The sequence below is a fragment of the Theropithecus gelada genome, chromosome 2 (assembly GCF_003255815.1).
Source record: "Theropithecus gelada isolate Dixy chromosome 2, Tgel_1.0, whole genome shotgun sequence".
In the NCBI taxonomy this organism is placed as follows: domain Eukaryota; kingdom Metazoa; phylum Chordata; class Mammalia; order Primates; family Cercopithecidae; genus Theropithecus; species Theropithecus gelada.
Genome location: NC_037669.1, coordinates 20,801,666 through 20,820,225, shown reverse-complemented (window position 1 = coordinate 20,820,225; position 18,560 = coordinate 20,801,666). Strand labels below are relative to the sequence as shown.

Below are 18,560 nucleotides of genomic sequence, written 5' to 3'. Positions count from 1 at the left end.
TTGAGTTTTTTTTATTTCTGAATGGTTCATCATGGTTCATCAGTATGTTAACTATACCCTAAGGAAAATCACAAAGTTATCCAGGCTCTACCAAACCCCCATCATATCTATTGTTTTTGTCCTAAATTAACCTTTCATCCTATGAAGTAATAAAGTTCATTTTAAACCAACGATTACCAATGCATTTTTTTTTTCAAAGGAAGGACAAAAACCAAATGGCACTGTTTTCTCTGAATGGAAATCTGTAAGTTAATCTGTAAGTTAAAATGTCAAAATGTTTATACTTCATTTTAAGACCAAATACCAATAAGGACTTCTGAAAAATTGTTTTTTCACATAATGTTAATGACTAAATTAAATTTGAAGACCACTAATGGATTCAATCACCTTTATTAACCTATCAGTGTTACATTTTATACATAATATCTTGTATTCTCCAAGGGCTCTACTTTAGTACATCATGTTAATAGTAAAAAGGCAAATAAGATGGCTAAACCTCACCCTAGCATTTTAATATCCTCTGGACAAAAGAAGCTAGAAAGTCAATCACTTTATACACGTAAGAGTAGTGTTCCAAAGTAACTAAGAAGCTGCTACATTTTTAAGCAGGGAGGAAAAAACTTTCATTTTGGTCTTTGTGTTCCAGCAAATTATACTTTCAATTAACAGCAACAATGATATCATAAAAAATGCTCTGCTTTTTAAATTTCTGAACTTCAATACAAATTAAAATAGTACTGGAGTCTTTTGGGAGGCCAACAGCTAGCAGCTACATTAACTGGTGTAGATGAGCCTCCTTATCGATAACCAGGTCCAGGTTGGGTATAGCCCTGACCAAAGGGAGGACGGTTGCGTGCATAAGGATTAGGCCCACTTGGAGGAGGGGTCATGGTACTTCCAGGAAGTGAAGTAAAACCTGGTCTTGGTTGATAGGCCCCAGGTTGGCTTGGAGCCATTCCAGGTTGAGAGGCAGGAGCCACAGTATAATTAGTAGGCTGAGAAGTTTGGGCAGTGTACGTTTGTGCAGGATAATTGCTCGCCTGGTACTGCTGTGGCGGCTGAGCAGGCAGTTGTTGAGGCTGACCAGAAAAGGCAGGAGCTGGTGCCTGGGAAGTTGGTTGCTGGCCATATCCCTGGAACTGCTGAGGTTGTTGGGGTCCAGTCTGCTGACTATAGCTTGCTGAAAAGGCAAAATAAACAACATGTATCTTATCTTTTAGTAAAACTTTTCCAAAGAATTAGTCTTACTGTTAGGTGGACCAAAAATGGTGAGAAATTTAATAAATATGTATGTAACAAGCAGAGTGGTAGATTCCATCACATAATATTTCAAGACCAAGTAGTTATCAAAGAGGCATTCTCTACAATTTTTTAAACCCTCTGAGACATAATCCCTGAGAGCAAATTCCTGCCATAGCATAATTCCTAGAACAGATGCTCAAATGATAAAAGAATTATTATACTTTCTAGGAAGATCAAAAATGGGAAAGCTAAATAGTCATTAACCAGGTTTTCAGGGGAGACCTACTTAACAGTATCAAAAACACATTGTGGAGAATGAACATTTTTATATGAAATAATACTATAAATACATCTTATTGTACTAATTAGGTGCTTTAAATTTTGCTCACTCTATAAAAACTAAGCCATTAAGAATAAATACAAAGTACCATTTTCACAATCTTTAAAATCTTTCATTTCTTTTAGATTTGGTATCTGATACTTTCTGCCTTTACGACTCAAAATTTTGACTTAGCAGTACAGCATAACACATAAAAAGCACACCATATTGCCCCATAAAAAGCAACATCTATATTCATTAATTACTAGGATGGAATTTTTTTTACAATAAAAGTCGGCTTCACTGAAAACTTTTATCTCTACCATGAAACACACCTGCAGCTACTTGCAATGAAACCTCTCCATTGACTGGAATCCTGTCAGCATTAAATACCAGATACATAAGAAAATTATTAAAATATGTACAACCCTGCATTAAAAAAAAAAAGGATTGAATGAATTTGAGTATATTCTGAACTCACCTTGAACCTGGGTTCAAAATTTACTCATGAAAGAAACCTTTATGACATAGTCCATGAACAAAACTGGAAAAGGTCAGAGGGAAACTGGCAAACCAACAGTGTCAAAGATGGTCCAATGTTACCACCACCACCTCTTAGTCTCCAAGCAGAGTATTTAGTTGACTATTTCCATCTCTCTCAATCAAATTCAAGTTAATAGACTAGTAGGATCAGAAATACAAAGATCATAATTTGAAAAACCTAAATTTTACTCAGAGTGAAGACCCTGACTAAATTTATTAAGAGCAACCTTAGTTCTTAATAAGAAAATCAAGTATCTGTAACCCATTTAACTCACGGTAGCATCTGAACACTGACCTAAAACCAATTCATAAAAAATTCCGAATGTCATACAATTTCTCCTATCCTCTGCATAAAACTTACATTTTCACTATAAGGCCTTGGAGAAACAGATGGATTCAGCTTTATACTGAAAATGCCTATTCATTTTAAGACTGCGAGAAAAAAGAAAAGTGCCTTTTCATCCTGGCACCCGAAATCTAAATTGTTTTTTTAACTGGGCTTGGAAGTAATCTGATCCTTAATTATTGCTTAGGGGAGGGAATAACCCTATAGGCTGAAGATTTCATTAGCAGCCCACCAGTCTCTTGAACATAATGTGGCAATGCTTCTATCACTGTGTGTGTGTGTGTGTGTGTGTGTGTGTGGTCTCCCTTCCATTCCTCCAAAATAATAACTTTAGGTGAAGGACATCAGAAATAGCAAAAAAATGGAAATATGGAAATTATGTGGGGTTTTTTTGAATACACAGGACATCTAGCCTTTTATGGAAGAAGTCTGACAACTCCAGTCTAGGTTGTACAATGCAGAATGATAAAGGGAAGTACTGAACTGGTCCAGCTCCCTCCAATGAATGGCTATATGTGCTTTGACAAGTCACAATCTCTTTGAAAACTAGTTGCCTCATTTATAAAATGCAAAAGCCTGAGTCCCACACCCAATCAAATGAAATTCAAAAATCTCTGGGAATGCAGCCCCTACACAAAGCCTCCCCCAGGTGATTCTAAAGCACAGTGAGGGCCGAAATCCCCTGAGATTAAATGACAACTAAATCTCTTCAGTTCTGCTATTCTTTCTATAAATCACATAATTTGTAACACTGATTTTTTTTTAAAAGAACTGCATCCTAAAAATAACCTTCCTCCTGATATATTCCAAACTTAAGTTCTATACATTTCATACAATTAAAAACAAGTAGCTACAGGTTAAGTCACTCCACAGCAAATAAGATCTAAATAAAATTATTTGTGCTAAAATATTTCAAACTTTAATTAATGACAGAATATTACGGTCTAGGTCAGGAGTCAGCAAACTTTTCTGTAAAGAGCCAGACAGTAAATATTTTAGGCTTTGTGGGTCACATGGTCTTCTGTTGCAACTACTCAACTCTGCCATTCTAGTGACCAAGCAGCAGTAGAGAATATAAAAATAAAAGCAGAAGTGTGTTCCAATAAAACTTTATTCAAAAAAAACAGGCAACAGTCCCGATTTGGCCTGTGGGCTATACTTTACTGACTCCTGCTCTAGCTGATACCACAAAACTCCATAAAATTTAGACAAGATTCAACTTGCATAAATTATTTTTAATTACAGTTGAAATTCTGATACTTCAATCTTTGGCTGTAACACAAGCATTGGACACAAACTCTCTCTCTGACATAAATGTAACAAATACTGGAATTATAGCCAAAGTTACATTAATATTTATCATACTTAGATACATACAATCTTCGGCGGACAGATGGTAAAACACAAACAAAATAGGATGCTTATTTAAAACAACTAAACAATGTTCTTAGTTGCCTGAATTACATTTTATACGATTTTATTTGTATGGCCTCTTTCTGGTATTCCTACATACTTGCAAGAGATTTTAAAATCTAAGTAGCTTAATTTAGCTCTTAAATAAGATCACCTTTCCATGTATGAATAAACTGTTCATATTTCTACAGGTACTAAGAGTACACTGGAATTACGTGTTACATATAAATGGAGGGGTGGAGGGGAGGGGGAAAACTTGCACTAAGTTGCCTAAGAGATAAACTGATCATGTTAGTAAGAGACAGCTTTGTATTAAAAAATTTTTATACTACAAGTTACTGCAGAATCATCTACTGTAAGTTTTATTTGCCCACCAGAAAACTGAAATGTTGATTTACAATAGATATTAACGTAAAATATTTTTAAATAAATAAAACAAATGTTGTTTCCCCTAAATAAAAACTTAATACCTATTATGTCAATGTACTACAAATCAAGGAATTAAGAAGAGCTTAAAGTTTAATGAGTACAGAAACAAAAAGCCATGAGCCAACTCCCTTTCAACACCTGCTCACCTGAATACTGAATACCATACTGTTGAGGCTGCTGAGGTGGAGCCTGCGGCTGCTGCGCACCATAGCCGGCCTGTTGCTGGTACTGTTGGTACATCTGACCTGAAAAAGAAAAACACACATACACACACACACACAAGAAAACAAGACATGTTTAATGTGGCAAAGAGAAATATTTTTAAGATACATATACATTCTCTCTCCATCCAAACAGAGTAATAATATACAAGAAAGTATCTGTTCACCTTTAAATGTCTACGAAGAGAAGGAACCATTTTAGAAGTGGGATTTCTCTGCTGTGGACTAACTGCAGAGAACTAACTGGCAACAAACATTAAGTGCAACACCAGTGGCTACCATTTCATAAAGTCTAGAAAAACAAATATTTTCCAACTCAGCTGCCAACAGATAAGTAACGCTAATGTTCATTAAAAGCTAAGTGAGTTGAAAAATCAGTAAATAAAATGAGAAAAGGGACAAATACCATTACTATCATCTGAGTCCTTCCTAAAGCACTGTATTTGCCCTGTAAGGTTTGGACCTCTATTACCATATGAACAAACTCTTCGGTAGCAAGGAACTACATGACATCTTTTGTTCCAGAGCTGCAAGACACTTCTGAAATCTGTCAAGTTTGATTTTCTATGAATTTCCAACATCTTCAGCCAATAATGTGGACTCTAATAAAGCCTAAATGGTTCTTCATTGCACTATTGAATAATAGCAGGCCTTTTTAACACGGGTGATGTGTTCTTGAACATGGGAGTCCTATTTGTCCTATTTAAGGTCAACAATCACTGTTCCTATGAAGAAACCTTTTAGACACTTACTACCCATGATTTTCTATTTTTTATTTTTCTGTCCTCACAATCTGTACCTATACCTGTGATTTTCAAGCAAAGATTTATTGGTTTATGTCTTTATTATCTCTACCTCTCAATTATTTCACATTGATTAATTTAACTAGATGTAATATCTAGTAGCAATAACCTTGCATTTAGTATCTATCTAGTATTTAAATCTTTAAAATAATCACATGTTGGCTGATTCCTTTGAAAAACATTCAAACTACCTATTAATCAAAAGACTATGAGCAAACCAGATACTTACTGCAGAAGTGGAAGAAAAAAAAAAAAAAGGCATTATATCAACTGCCACTCAAATTGAGCTGCAGTAGGCAGCTAGGACTCACAGGCTTAGAAAATGAGATGGAGTCCACTCTATTATACTAGCTGCTCAGCCCTAAACATGTCTAAGTGCTGCCCACTGGGTAGCACTAAAGGAGATACAATTATGTTTATATCCAGCTTATTTACTAGTAAATGTTTCTTTATAATAAAAACAGAACAAAAATTAAAATCAGCTCAACTATTTTAAGCTATTTAACCTATTCCCAAATATGACAAGAAAAAAAAAAAAAGAAATCCTCACAAAAGTTTCTTAAATGCTTTCCTATTGATTTAGACTAACAGCATAAAACGTAGCACAGAAATTAATCAAATTTAGATACCACCTTAATCCTAGATTGTACTTCATAACTAACTTCTGGAATAGAAGTGATCAGAATCTAAAATAAAAAGGCAAGCAGGTACAGAAGGGGAATAAATATGTATAGCACACAACAATGAACTCTAATTGTTCAAAATTAGAAGGCTTAGCTCCACAATAAAAAAAATAAGCAACAGTCAATAAATATATTTTTAAAAATTCAACCAAATTAGTATTCCCTATCTCAGATACAGAAAAATTAAGCAACTTACCTGTGGTCAATAGCTAAGAACAGAAACATCAAGAGCTAAGAACCATCACTGGAACTCAGGCGTAACTCCAAAGCTTTAGTTTATAAAGTCATTTTGCATATATTATCCCATGAACAAAATGATATAAATATTAACTTGGGCATCAACAAAAAAGGCTGAGATTAAGGCTCCATATAGTAGTAGACTGTGGTCATCAATGAGTAAGGAACTCCTGGTCAAAAACGTAGTTATTCCCCTCACTAAAAATGTATAGGGTACAAAGCTTCATAAAGCTTTTTTTTTTTTTTTGCATGTTTTCATAAACTGCTATAAATTGTTTTTGAAAAAATTCCTAAAAATTTCAGAGGTTTATTATATCTCTACACAATATTCCTTTTATAGCAGATCCTCAAATAACATCTTTTGTTCGACATTGTTTCGTTAAAACACTGAGAAGGAAAAAAAAATGATTCCCAGGTTACTTGTTCTGTGTGGAGTCTGCACATTCTCCCCAAGTCTGTGTGGGTTTTCTCTGGGCACTTCATTTTCCTCCCACATCCCAAATATGTGTATGTTGGGTTACTTAGCATGTCTAAATGATCTCAGTCTCAGTGACTCTGGGTATGTGTGTGGTTGCAAGTGTACCCTGCGATAGAACAGCATCCTGTCAGGGTTGGTCCCCATTTTGCTACTGAGCTGCTGGGACAGATCTCAGCCACCCACAACCCTGAACTGGAGTAACCGCATAAATCATTATCTTATTTGTTTTTATTAATCTTTCTTCAATGTATCTATAACTCACATTCGTTTTTAGTCTTTACCTAGAAGTCTGGGGGTATTTTTGTGACCAAAAATATGCTGTAGGAACTCAACTTACTCATATCAATTAACCTTTACTAGAACTGACTTCCTCATACTTCGTCTCACTTAAAGTTACAGTTTCCAAGAACCTATCAACAATGTTAAGTGAGGATTTACGGTACTTACTTTAAACCCACCTCATTCAAGTCCAAATGGGACTGTCACAGTATTCTGAAAATTAATTTAAGAAGTGTGTTTAATTGTTTAAAAAAAGAAAAAGGATGAACTCCTTCACATACTTGAGAGATCTACAGGATATATGAAGAAAGCAAAATGCAGACATTGTTTATAGTAAGCAATGTTTTGAGTAATAAAAAATACGGTCATGCATTGCTTAATGACAAGAGTAGGTTCTGAAAATTGTGTCACTGTACAAACATCATATAGCATACTTACACAAACCTAGATATATACAGCCTACTACATAGCTAGGCTATATGGTACACACCAGACTACAAACCTGTACAGCATGTTCCTGTACTGAATACTGAGGCAATTCTAACACATGGTAATTATTTGTGTATCTAAACATATCAAAACACAAAAAAGTACAGTGAAAATATGGCAAAAAAGATAAAAAATGATATAACCGTCTAGGGCACTTACCACGACTGGAGCTTGTAGGATTAAAAGTTGCTCCAAGTGAGGTACTTGTGTTGAGTGAACGTGAAGGCCCAGAACATTACTGTGCACTACTGAAGATTTACAAACACTATACACTTAGGCTATACTACATTTATTTTTTTAAATTCCATTTCTTCAATAAATTAACCTTAGCTTACGGTAATCTTTTTACTTTTTTAAACTTAACTCTTTTTTTTAACACTGTAGCTTAAAATACATTGTGCTGCTATACAAAAATATTTATCCTTTATATCCTTATTCTAAAAGCTTTTTTCTATTCTTTTAATTTTAAATTTTCTTTTACTTTTTTAAACATTTAGAAAAACATTATGACACAAACATACACATTAGCCTAGGCCTATACAGCATCAGGATCATTGATATCACTATTTTCCACCTCCATATCCTGTCCCACTGGAAGGTCTTCAGGGTCAAGAACATCCATGGAGCTGTCACCTCCTATGATAACAATGCCCTCTTCCAGAATACCTTCTGAAGGACCTATCTGGGCCTGGTTCTACAGCTTTGTTTTTTTAATTAAGTAGGAGTACACTCTAATGATTTAAAAATATAGTATAGTAAATACACAAACGAGTAAGTCAGTCACCTATTATCATTATCAAGTATTAGGTACTACCCATAATTATGTGAGCTACACTTTTATATGACTGGCAGTAAGTCTGTGTACACGAGAATCACCACAAACACCTAAGTAATACTGTGTGCTACATTGTGATGGCTACACATCACTAGGCAACAGAAATTTTTCAGCTCCATTACCATCTTATGAAACCACTATCATATATGCAGTCCACTGTTGACTGAAATGTTGTTATACAGTGCACGACTATATATAAGCTATGTTTTATGCGTATTTTCAAAAAGAATCAATGCCAAAGTAAAAAGTAATAACAAAAATTAAGGGGTAAAAGAGAACAGCATGAAGCAAAGAGTAACGGTAAGACTTCTGGGAATTATTTATTACACAGAATAGCCAACCTCTATGATGCCCCTCACGGGCTTCTGCACATGAATAGCATTCATGACAATGGGTTAGTATCATTTACATTCTTAGAAATTAGAAAGATTTGACTCCACAATACAAAAATGACCAAAGAATAAGCAACAAGCACATGAGTATCTGCTCCCTTGTGCAGTCCCTCACATACTGAATAGGGCTGACCTGTATACCAAGAGAATATTGCAGAAATGATAGTGACATTTCTGAGGACAAGCTATAAAAGACAGGTATCTTCTATCTCATTCTCTTCTGATTGCTCATTCTGGTGAAGCTGTCATGTCATGAGGTCACCCAAGCAGCCCTATGGAGAAGTCCAAATGGTAAAGAACTGAATCCTCTATCTCTGGTTAAGCTTCAGATGACTATAACTCCAGCAGCCATTTTTAATTGCAACCTCATGAGAGAGGCTGAGCCAAAATCACCCAGCTAAACCATTCCCGGATATCTGTCTAAAACTGTATGGGATAATAAACTTTTATTGTCTAAGCATCTACATTTTGGGATAATAGTTACACAGTAATACGTAATACACATAGTTTTGACTTTGGAAACATAAGGGATAGCTGTTAGAAAAAACGACTCAAGACACATTAACAAATGCAAAGTGTGAACCTTATTAGGCCCCTAATTTGAACAAGTCAATATTCTTGAAACAATTAGGGAAATTCAAATATAGACCAGTACGTGTCGACATTAAGAATCACTGTTGAAGTTGCAGTGAGCTATCATCAAGCCTGTGCACTCCAACCTGGGCAACAGAGTGACACCCTGTCTCAATTAAAAATAAAAAAGAATCACTGTTAAATAACAGCATGGTGGTTATATTAAAAAGAAGATTATCAGTTAGACATACATACTGAAATAGCTGAGTATAATAAGCTGTTCATAATTTGATTTAAACTACTCCAGCAAATTAAAAGGGGTGCAGTGGGGAAAAATGATGAAAAAAGAATGCCAAATATTGGTAAATGTTGAAGCCACATGACTACATGAAGAGTTGATTATTCTATGTATGTTTCAATATTTACATAATAAAGTCTACTCAGCCTTTCCTTATATTGGCATATAATTTTACGGATTTTAATTATATGCTTTTTCATTTTTTCAGTTTGTCAAACAGCAATATCACCTGGTCTCTGATGATTTTTAGCGTTCTTCTCCTTACCAGTTACATTTCTGGCAACATCACACAGTCTTCCAGTAACAGGCACTGGCTTTATATGAAGAAGGGTAACATTATCCCTTTTGGTTTTTTTAATGATGCTCAATATCTTGTTGATCCTTTTAACTGAACAACATATTAAGATTATATTTATTTGGAATAAAATTCACAGTTCCAAGGTCCCTTTTATGGGAGTTAAGTAACAACTCAGAATTCTTAATTTTAGTTTGGACTATTACACATTGTAAGAGATTGCTATGTTAATAAATTATAAGTGATACATTTTATGTTGGTAATTCTGCTCAAATTATAACCAGTAATTGATCTAAATAACTGGCAATGTCAAAGACTCATTATACATCAAAAAGTATTTATTAAAGTAACCTATAATTAACGCTGGGAATCTATAAATAATGAATATATTTATCTAAAGCTGTGCTCTTAAAATAGTCACTAGCCACATGTGGCTACTGAGCACCTGAAATGTGGCTTGTCTGAATTGTGATATGTTGTTTGTTGTTTGAAGTGTTCCGAATCAGTGTCAAATCCCAGACTTCCAATATACAGTACCAAAAAAATTAACTTTTTAATAGTGATTACACGTTGGATACATTAGACTAAATAAAATTTTACCTTTTCTTAAACATTTTTCTGATGCAGCTAAATAGAAAAATTACATGTGGCTTCTACCATAATTCTTTTGGACAGCACTGATCTAGAATTAGATCAGTTATTAATAGTTTAAACGATGTCATGTATTAATTGCACAATTTCCATATTGTATGTTTTAATGTAAGCTAACAGTTAATTGTAGCAAGGTATGCAATATTACTTAAAAGAATTAAATGCATATAAACGGTGTTAATCTGCTATCTCTGGAAAAAGGAATTTGGTTGCTGTGGACAGAGGTGGGAGAGAGAATTTTCACTGTATGTCCTTTCACATTTTTAAAATTTTACTTATTTGAAAATGCTCAATTAAAACAAACACTTCATAGTATGTTTAGATATTGCTAGTAGAGCCTTAATTCCCATTTATTTATACATAAACAGCAAACATTATTTGGTACAATGATCCTTCCAACTGTCACTGTATCACAGTATACATTACACACTGCTTACACAGTACACAGTATACACTGCTTAAAATGGGATTTATTTAAAAACAAATCTTTAGTTCACCTGAGGTAGGCATTAAACTCTCATCATACCTATACTCTGCTTTTGTCTATTTCAGCCCACATCTGCTTTAGTTCTAGTTTGTTCTAGTTTTGGCAGTAGCATTTTGGTGCAGAGGAGGAGTTAACTAAAGTAGGTTGAGAAAAGGCTTAATAAGAAATTCTTCACAAACCACTGATTCATCAGCAAAATATCACCTGCTAGTCCATAATGACTGGTGTTCATCCAAGAGACAACTCTGTGGAGGTTTTTTGTTTTTTTGGGGTTTTTTTTTGGCTTTGTTTTTGAGACAGGGTCTCATTCTGTTGCCCAGGCTGGAGTGCAGTGGAGTGATCACAGCTCACTGCAGCCCAGACTGCTTCAACTCAACAATGCAAACAATTCTTCCACTTCAGCTTCCCAAGTAGCTGGAACTACAGGCACATGGCATAGCACATGGCTAACTTTTTAAAATCGTTTTTACTTGTAGGGACAGGGTCTCACTATGTCACCCAGCTTAGTCACAAACTCCTGGGCTCAAGTGATCCTCCTGGCTCAGTCTCCCAAAGCGCTGGGATTACAGGCGTGAGCCACCACACCTAGCCAGGTAACTCCGAAAGTATCACCACAGGATAGGATTCTATTCCAAAAGTGGTCAGTTCATTTTAGCCTATGTTTTGTTTTTGTTTTCGTTTTCATGTGATTGATAACTTTAATCACTTGCTTTGGGTGCTGGAAATACATTATACCACTATCTGACCCATTAAACAAATAGTTAGAGCGCCACCTGGTGTTTGTTCTGAAGTGGAATGTGGTTTTAAAGGTCCCAACATGCCCAGGCAACACAAAAACCACATTTAATCTGGAAGGCACCCTAGAGATTAGTAAATACTTAGTCCCGCTCTGCAGAACTCCAAGGTTTTCAACAAGGCACCTTAGTGCCTGCTGCCTGAAGTCTGTTACCCTTCAATCCCCTATTTTAAACACAGAGCTTTCAAATTATATTTCATTCAGAACTAAAGACATTCTTTTGAAACCACTGTGTTTAGTCCAATTTTCACATTTTACAGTGAACGAATATCAAAACCCAGAGAGACTAAATTCCATATCCAAGGATGGATTATTTCAGAAGAAAAAGTCTGACTTAAAATACACTGCTTTTTTTCCATTAAAGACATATTGCTAAATTTACAAAATTATAAAAGGCTACTAATCTTACCCAAAAAATCCACTACAACTAAAGTTATCCTTTACCTCTATTTAGAAATCTTTTTAAATTAGAAAAATCATGCACGGATGCTGAAGAAAGGAGGCAGATAAAACAGCATGTAAGTATAACACAAAATAAAGTGTAAAATCACCAGTCTGAACTTCACTACCCTCCCCGAGGGTCACCACTGACTAATGACTGTCTTTCACTCTATCTATATTCATAGAAACACTTTTTTAAGGTATTTTTTTCATTCCATTAATTGGAAACAAACCTGACATATTGTTCTATTTGGTTTTTTTAACATCAAATCTGTCAGCACATCAAAATTTTTCCTGCGTTTAAGGCATGACTAAATACATGAAGTGTTTACAACAATGCTGCAATAAACACTTCTACACATGTACTTTCCCAAACATGTGTTCTAAACTCTATTTTACCTTCAATCTGACCTGCTTGTGTCTGAGCTCCTGTGTATGGTGGTTGCTGCGGCTGAACTCCTGGTGGGTGAGCTGCTGAGGAGGAGGAAGCAATGCTGTCGGGTGTTCCTGAACGATCTTCTGCAGGAGCACTGGGTGGCCCTGAATAGTCAAAAACAAAGTCAGTTTAGTATCCAATACCTGGCCTTCCCCCAGTAAGCTCAAGGAATACATTTGGTGAAAAGATACTAAAAATACTATAGAATAAGTATATAACCACAAATATGGCTTTTTACATTAAATGTATGTACTTTATTTTTCCCTTTGTTCCAGTCTCTTAATCCAAAGCTACAACTGGAAGTCCTTCCTTATAAAGTGTAAAGTACTATATTCCTGAGTCTTAACCTCTTCCTGCAAAAAAACAAAACTCATGTCTGCAATGCCAATATCCTCCTACTCCAAGCAATGTATTCTGCACATCAACCAAAATTATCACTTCATTCTTCCAGGGGTCTTCACTGCCCATAAATTAAGTTCAACCCCCTAGTTTGGCATTAAGGGTCCAAACATTATTTCTCACAATTTCTCTTCTCACACGTCTCCCTTTCAGCTAAACTAACTTCTACCAACTCCCATAACATATCTAATATTTTTTTACCTCTATTTCATTTATCACTGTTCTCTCCACTATACCCCATGTTTAAATATAACATTCACATATTTAAATATGACATTATTTAAAATGCAATTATAATTCCATACTTCTAGTAAGCCTTCTTGACTCATGAATACCTTTTCCACTAGTGAACTTCTATCTAGTTTACTTTTATTAACCCATACTGACTTCTACTTTGCATTTCTGAACAGCTCCCCCTTTCACTCTTAAAGCCTCTGCGGTCTTTTGGCCAGGCTCCTGATCGTTGATTGTTTTTGTCTGCCTCACAAGGCCTAGCACTCTAACTTACATATGGAGACACTGTCATTCTTCCAAAATAATGAACATAGAAATGAATGGAGAGAATATACTACAGTTCCAATGCTGTGACAGTCAAAAAAGAGATTCTGAGGACAATGTAAATATGTCTTATTCCTTTAAATTCTTTCTGCTTTAGCAATGCAGAAGAGTGGTTAAAAGCACAGGCTTTGGAGCTAGACTACCTAGGTTCAAATCCTAGTGCTGTCACTCACTAGCTGTGTAACTCTGGAGATGTTACATAATCTCTTTCTGTGCCTCAGTTTCCTCATCTGTACAAAGGATATACTAATTCCTATTTCATAAAGTTATTGTGAGGATTATCAGTTAACAAGAGCTTATGGCATCGGCTTATAAGAGGAATTATACAGCAAAAGCTTATAAAAGTGACTACTACTCAGAAAGTTCCATATAAGTACTTGCTATTATCAGCAGACTAATTTCTCTAAGGGCAAACCTCTATCTTCTACTCTGATATATCCCCAGAACTTACCACAGTATTAGGCACAGTTGACAGCTGACAGTCCAAGTATTAACAAGAACCTAAACTAGGATATAATAGTGGTAATGCAAGAGACTGATGATTGCCAGAATAAAATCGATGATGGTTTCTATCTACCACCATTTTACTTAAATTTATATCTATGTAGATAAATACATATACACATTCTTCCTATTAGCCTAAATATATATGTATTTGTTACTTTGGCTCCTCTTTCCTCCCTTATATGTAATTTATGACAGTTAATGTTCATTCCATCTTTGTAATATTTTATCCCTCGTTCCCATTGCCACATTCATTATTGTAATAAACCATATTTTTACCACATCACACCTGAAGAACTACAAAAGTATCCTGGCCATGTGTACAGTTTTTCCGACTATAATTCAACACACAAAGCTGTGAGAAAAATGGTCTTCAAATAATGTGAATCATAATATTATTATTCTACCTGGAATACAGTACATTTAAATCAAAATTTAAAAGTCTGACCTCATCAGATTTTCACACAATTTTATTTAGTGAGTAATTCCATGAAAGTCTCTAAGAAATACAAAATGAATACACCGTATACATTTCCAACTACTGATAAAGGCAAAGTAAATCCATCAGATAAACTCTCCCCCAGGTAACAACTAAAAACATGAACAAAAGAAACTATTTGAAATAACTGAAAGTCAATCAGAAACCAGAGTTTACCCCAATAAAACTAGAATGGGTAAGAATTAAAAGCGCTGACCTCTGCAGCTCCAATGGCAGAAAACCACAGTGTTAACCACCTCATGGCTGGACAAGCAGCTGAAGATTTAGGAGGAAAATCCCTGAAGTGAGGGTGCCACTGAAAGGGTAAGACCCAAAATCTAGGTATATATACTCTGCCCAAATCCGCTGCTGACTGTAGGGCTGGGAGAGCGGAGGAGGAGATCTCAAGAAGGCTCAGAGAAAAAGCAGCACCTGGAGCAAGCTGAAAGGACTGAGCATACATATCAGCGGCTATACACCATAGGGAGAAAGGAGGAGTAGTTTTGAGTATGTGAAAGTTATCAAAACCAAAATGAAGTCGTTAATGTTAAAAAATATAAAAAACTCTGACATGGCCATGAAGAGAGGATTCTTAGAAAAACTATCACAAAAGAGCTCAAAAACCACAAGCCTACACAAAGGCCATCACAACTTTGCAAAAATAAATAAATCAATACTTCTGTGACTGTGAGGACATCTGCCCAGAAACTGCCTGTCCAACCTCAGACTGGCATCACTCTTGCTAATGATCTTCGTAGCCAACAATAATTATTTCAAAACAATTACGTATTCTCCTCATTTTTTCCTTTAAAAACTTTTGTCTGACTTTACCTCACTGAATATGCACACAGTTTACTATGGCATGCATATTTTCAATGTAATGCTCTATTCCCAAATACCTTTTTCTTTTAGAGAGCCCTTTTCTGTTTGTTATTTATGTTGATAAAGTCCACACAAATGAACTCCCTGCCAGATCCTCAAAAGAATATAAAGAATCCCAAGTCACTACAACATATTAACCAGAATGTCTAGTTTTCGACCAAACACTATTAGACAGGCAAAGAAACAGAAAAATGTGACCCGACGGGAGTTGGGGAGTGTGTGGGGGAGAGGAACCCGGTCAACAGAAACTGACTCCAAATGGGTCCAAGTGTTAGATGTTGCAGATAAACATTTTAAAGCAGCTATTCTAAATATTTTTAAAGAATCAAACATAAATACATTCAAACAATTAAAGGAAAATGTAGTCTTAATGAATGTCAAATAATCTCAACAGAAAAACAGAAACTATAAAAACTCAATGGAAATTCTAGAACTGAAAGCACAATTAAATAATTCACTAGAAAGGTTCAACAGCGTATTAGAAATCACAGTGACCCTGAAGAGTTCAACAGAAATCACCCAACCTGAAGAACAGAGAGAAGACTGAAGAAAAATGAACCTTAACGACCCATGAGACAGTATCAAGCTCTCTAATGTGTTATTAGAATCCGAAAAGAGAAAAAGCAGCGGGAAAAAATACTGAAGAAATTATAACCAAAAGTTAAAAAGAATAAAACAATATAGGTACTGCTTTAAGGTTAAAAATTTGTTTATATACAAATCCACTCTATACTCAAGCAATTTAACCAGAAAATCTACATATAATTTTCAATTTCTCTAAGAGAAAAGACAAATCAAATATAATTCGAATACTGCAACTAATCAAATTATAAAATAGTTCAGATTTTTGCAAACTTTCTAAATTTTACTTTCAAAAATTTACTTGAACCCAACAGTGGTTATTCTTTAAGGGGGAGGGTGCTACTGTTAGGGAGAGGACATAAGAAAGTTTTCTGAGTATTGGAAATAATCTACATCTTAATCTAGTTAGTCTTTTACATAAGTGTACAAATATGTAAAAATTTGTTAAACAGAACACTTAAGACTTGTGCACTTCACCATATCCAAGTTATTCTTCAATTAAAGAAAGAACGAAAGGGAAGAAAGGAAAGATGAAGGAAAGGAAGGGTATAAAGGAGTTGGAAACTAACTTACCTGAAACCTGATCATCTGTTAAGCCAAACGCTGACATAACATTTTTATTGATTTCATCTTGGTTTTTTAAAGGATCAAAAGCAGACATACTTGCTGCCATAACCTGAGTAGACTGTTTTCCAGAAGAATCAGAAGCAGGCTTTTCTTCCCTACCATCCACAGTATCTGCAAGAAGAGAGGAATAAACAAAAACGTGTTTCCTTTTTATCTATACTCGGTAAGGCCTAAACGTACAAGATAGGGAAATAACGTATGTGTACAACGATAGTCTGGAATATTAAGTATGTCTGAATAGAAGATTATAAATCATTTTACTTTCTTTATACTTTTTTGTATTTTTACTTCTAGTACCAGGGAGGAGAGGGCAAAAAGAAACAGAAGATTAACAACAGCTTTTCCAAAAAAGTTCTTTACCTCCTTTCATAAGAAATATTAGATGAAAAAAATACAAGCTCCTGGATAAAGAGAAACATTTTACTGTTTTGGTTTTTTTTTGGAGCCCAATGACCTATATCCTAGTATCAGATACCCACTGGGCACTCTGGAAATAACAATTATAGGAACTAAGGCTTTATTTTATAAAAAGAAACTTAACTAAAGTTATAATCTCAAATTTAACATTTCATTTTTACTGTCTAGTGGTCCACTACTAAATTACATGGAAATCAAGCCAACCATAATTAATTCATAATCTTCCATAAATAGCACATTAAAAACATTTTTGAATTTGCTACCTTCTATTTTAATATGTATTACTTATTAAAATACTTATTCAAATGCTTACAGATAAAATGATGTATATGGGATCTGCATCAAAATAATACAGGAGGGGAGCCGGGTGCGATAGCTCATGTCTGTAATCTCGGCGGGAGGCCAAGGTGGGTAGATCACTTGAGGCCAGGAGCACAAGACCAGCCTAGCAAAACCCCATCTCTACCAAAAATACAAAAATTAGCCAGGCACAGTGATGCATGCCTGTAATCCCAGCTACTCAGGAGGCTGAGTCACAAGAATCACTTGAACCCAGGAGGAGAAGTTTGTAGTGAGCTGAGATCGTACCACTGCACTCCAGTCTGGGTAACAGGAGTGGTGAAAGTGTGTGTACCATAATTATATGATACCGTAAGTTGGTAACTGTTGAAATTGTATGTGGGTTTATGGGATTCATTATAATGTCTACTTTCGTATATACTTAAACTTTTCTATAATAAAATGTTTAAAACAACAACAACAAAAAAACAAAATGTTAAATATTATGAGCAGGTTAAATTTAAAATCATGCTTTTCTTCTAAGGATACTAAGATATTCCACAGGCATTTATACTACTGTCTTTCGAAAGAAAGAGTTCAAGAATAACCTACATTTTACAAATAGGAATCCAAGTCCAAGATACAAAAGACATCAAAACAAACAAACAAAACACACGAACAAGTAAACAAAAGGACTGTTGTTAATCATTTACTCAATTAAGGAACAATGATTATCACTTTTGTTACCAAGTAAGTAAATGAACATCTGTTCTTAGATCACCCCTGTAATCAATACAAAATGTATCTTCTGAAAAAAACTAAGTGCTAAAGGAATATAAATACCCACAGCACACACTGGCTGGCAGCTCATTCATTCCTAACATACCATTCCAGGCTACCCTAATATTTTCTAAGTTTTTGGAAAAGGAAAACCCCTAGAACTATTCCTTTAAAACACGTCTACCAGTTATCTACCTTCCCTACCAAGTTCCTTCCTCTGATCCCAAGAGCATACCACGTCACTCTTACAAATTGTTTCCCCTCACATCTCACTACCTATGCCTCTTTTCACTTATCACAAACTATAACAATCAGGAAACACACTATATGTCCTACTACTTGCTCCATTGGCTGCTGGAGATACTGCC

At 35.1% G+C, this 18,560-nt stretch overlaps 1 protein-coding gene across 5 annotated transcripts in view; it reads right to left on the bottom strand.

Moving 5' to 3' along the window:
- Nucleotides 1-371: 371 nt before the first annotated feature.
- Nucleotides 372-18,560, bottom strand: part of TFG (TRK-fused gene) — a 37,332-nt gene continuing 19,143 nt past the window's right edge. For 2 of the 5 annotated variants that reach the window (XM_025377140.1, XM_025377143.1), the window contains exons 5-8: nucleotides 16,663-16,827; nucleotides 12,650-12,790; nucleotides 4,439-4,537; nucleotides 372-1,180 (exon numbers count right to left, since the gene is read on the bottom strand). In XM_025377140.1, the coding sequence (XP_025232925.1) occupies nucleotides 798-1,180; nucleotides 4,439-4,537; nucleotides 12,650-12,790; nucleotides 16,663-16,827 (788 nt within the window). In that variant the 3' untranslated portion in view covers nucleotides 372-797. The remainder of the gene's footprint in view (nucleotides 1,181-4,438; nucleotides 4,538-12,649; nucleotides 12,791-16,662; nucleotides 16,828-18,560) is intronic. The other 3 variants (XM_025377144.1, XM_025377142.1, XM_025377145.1) reach the window with 2 other exon arrangements.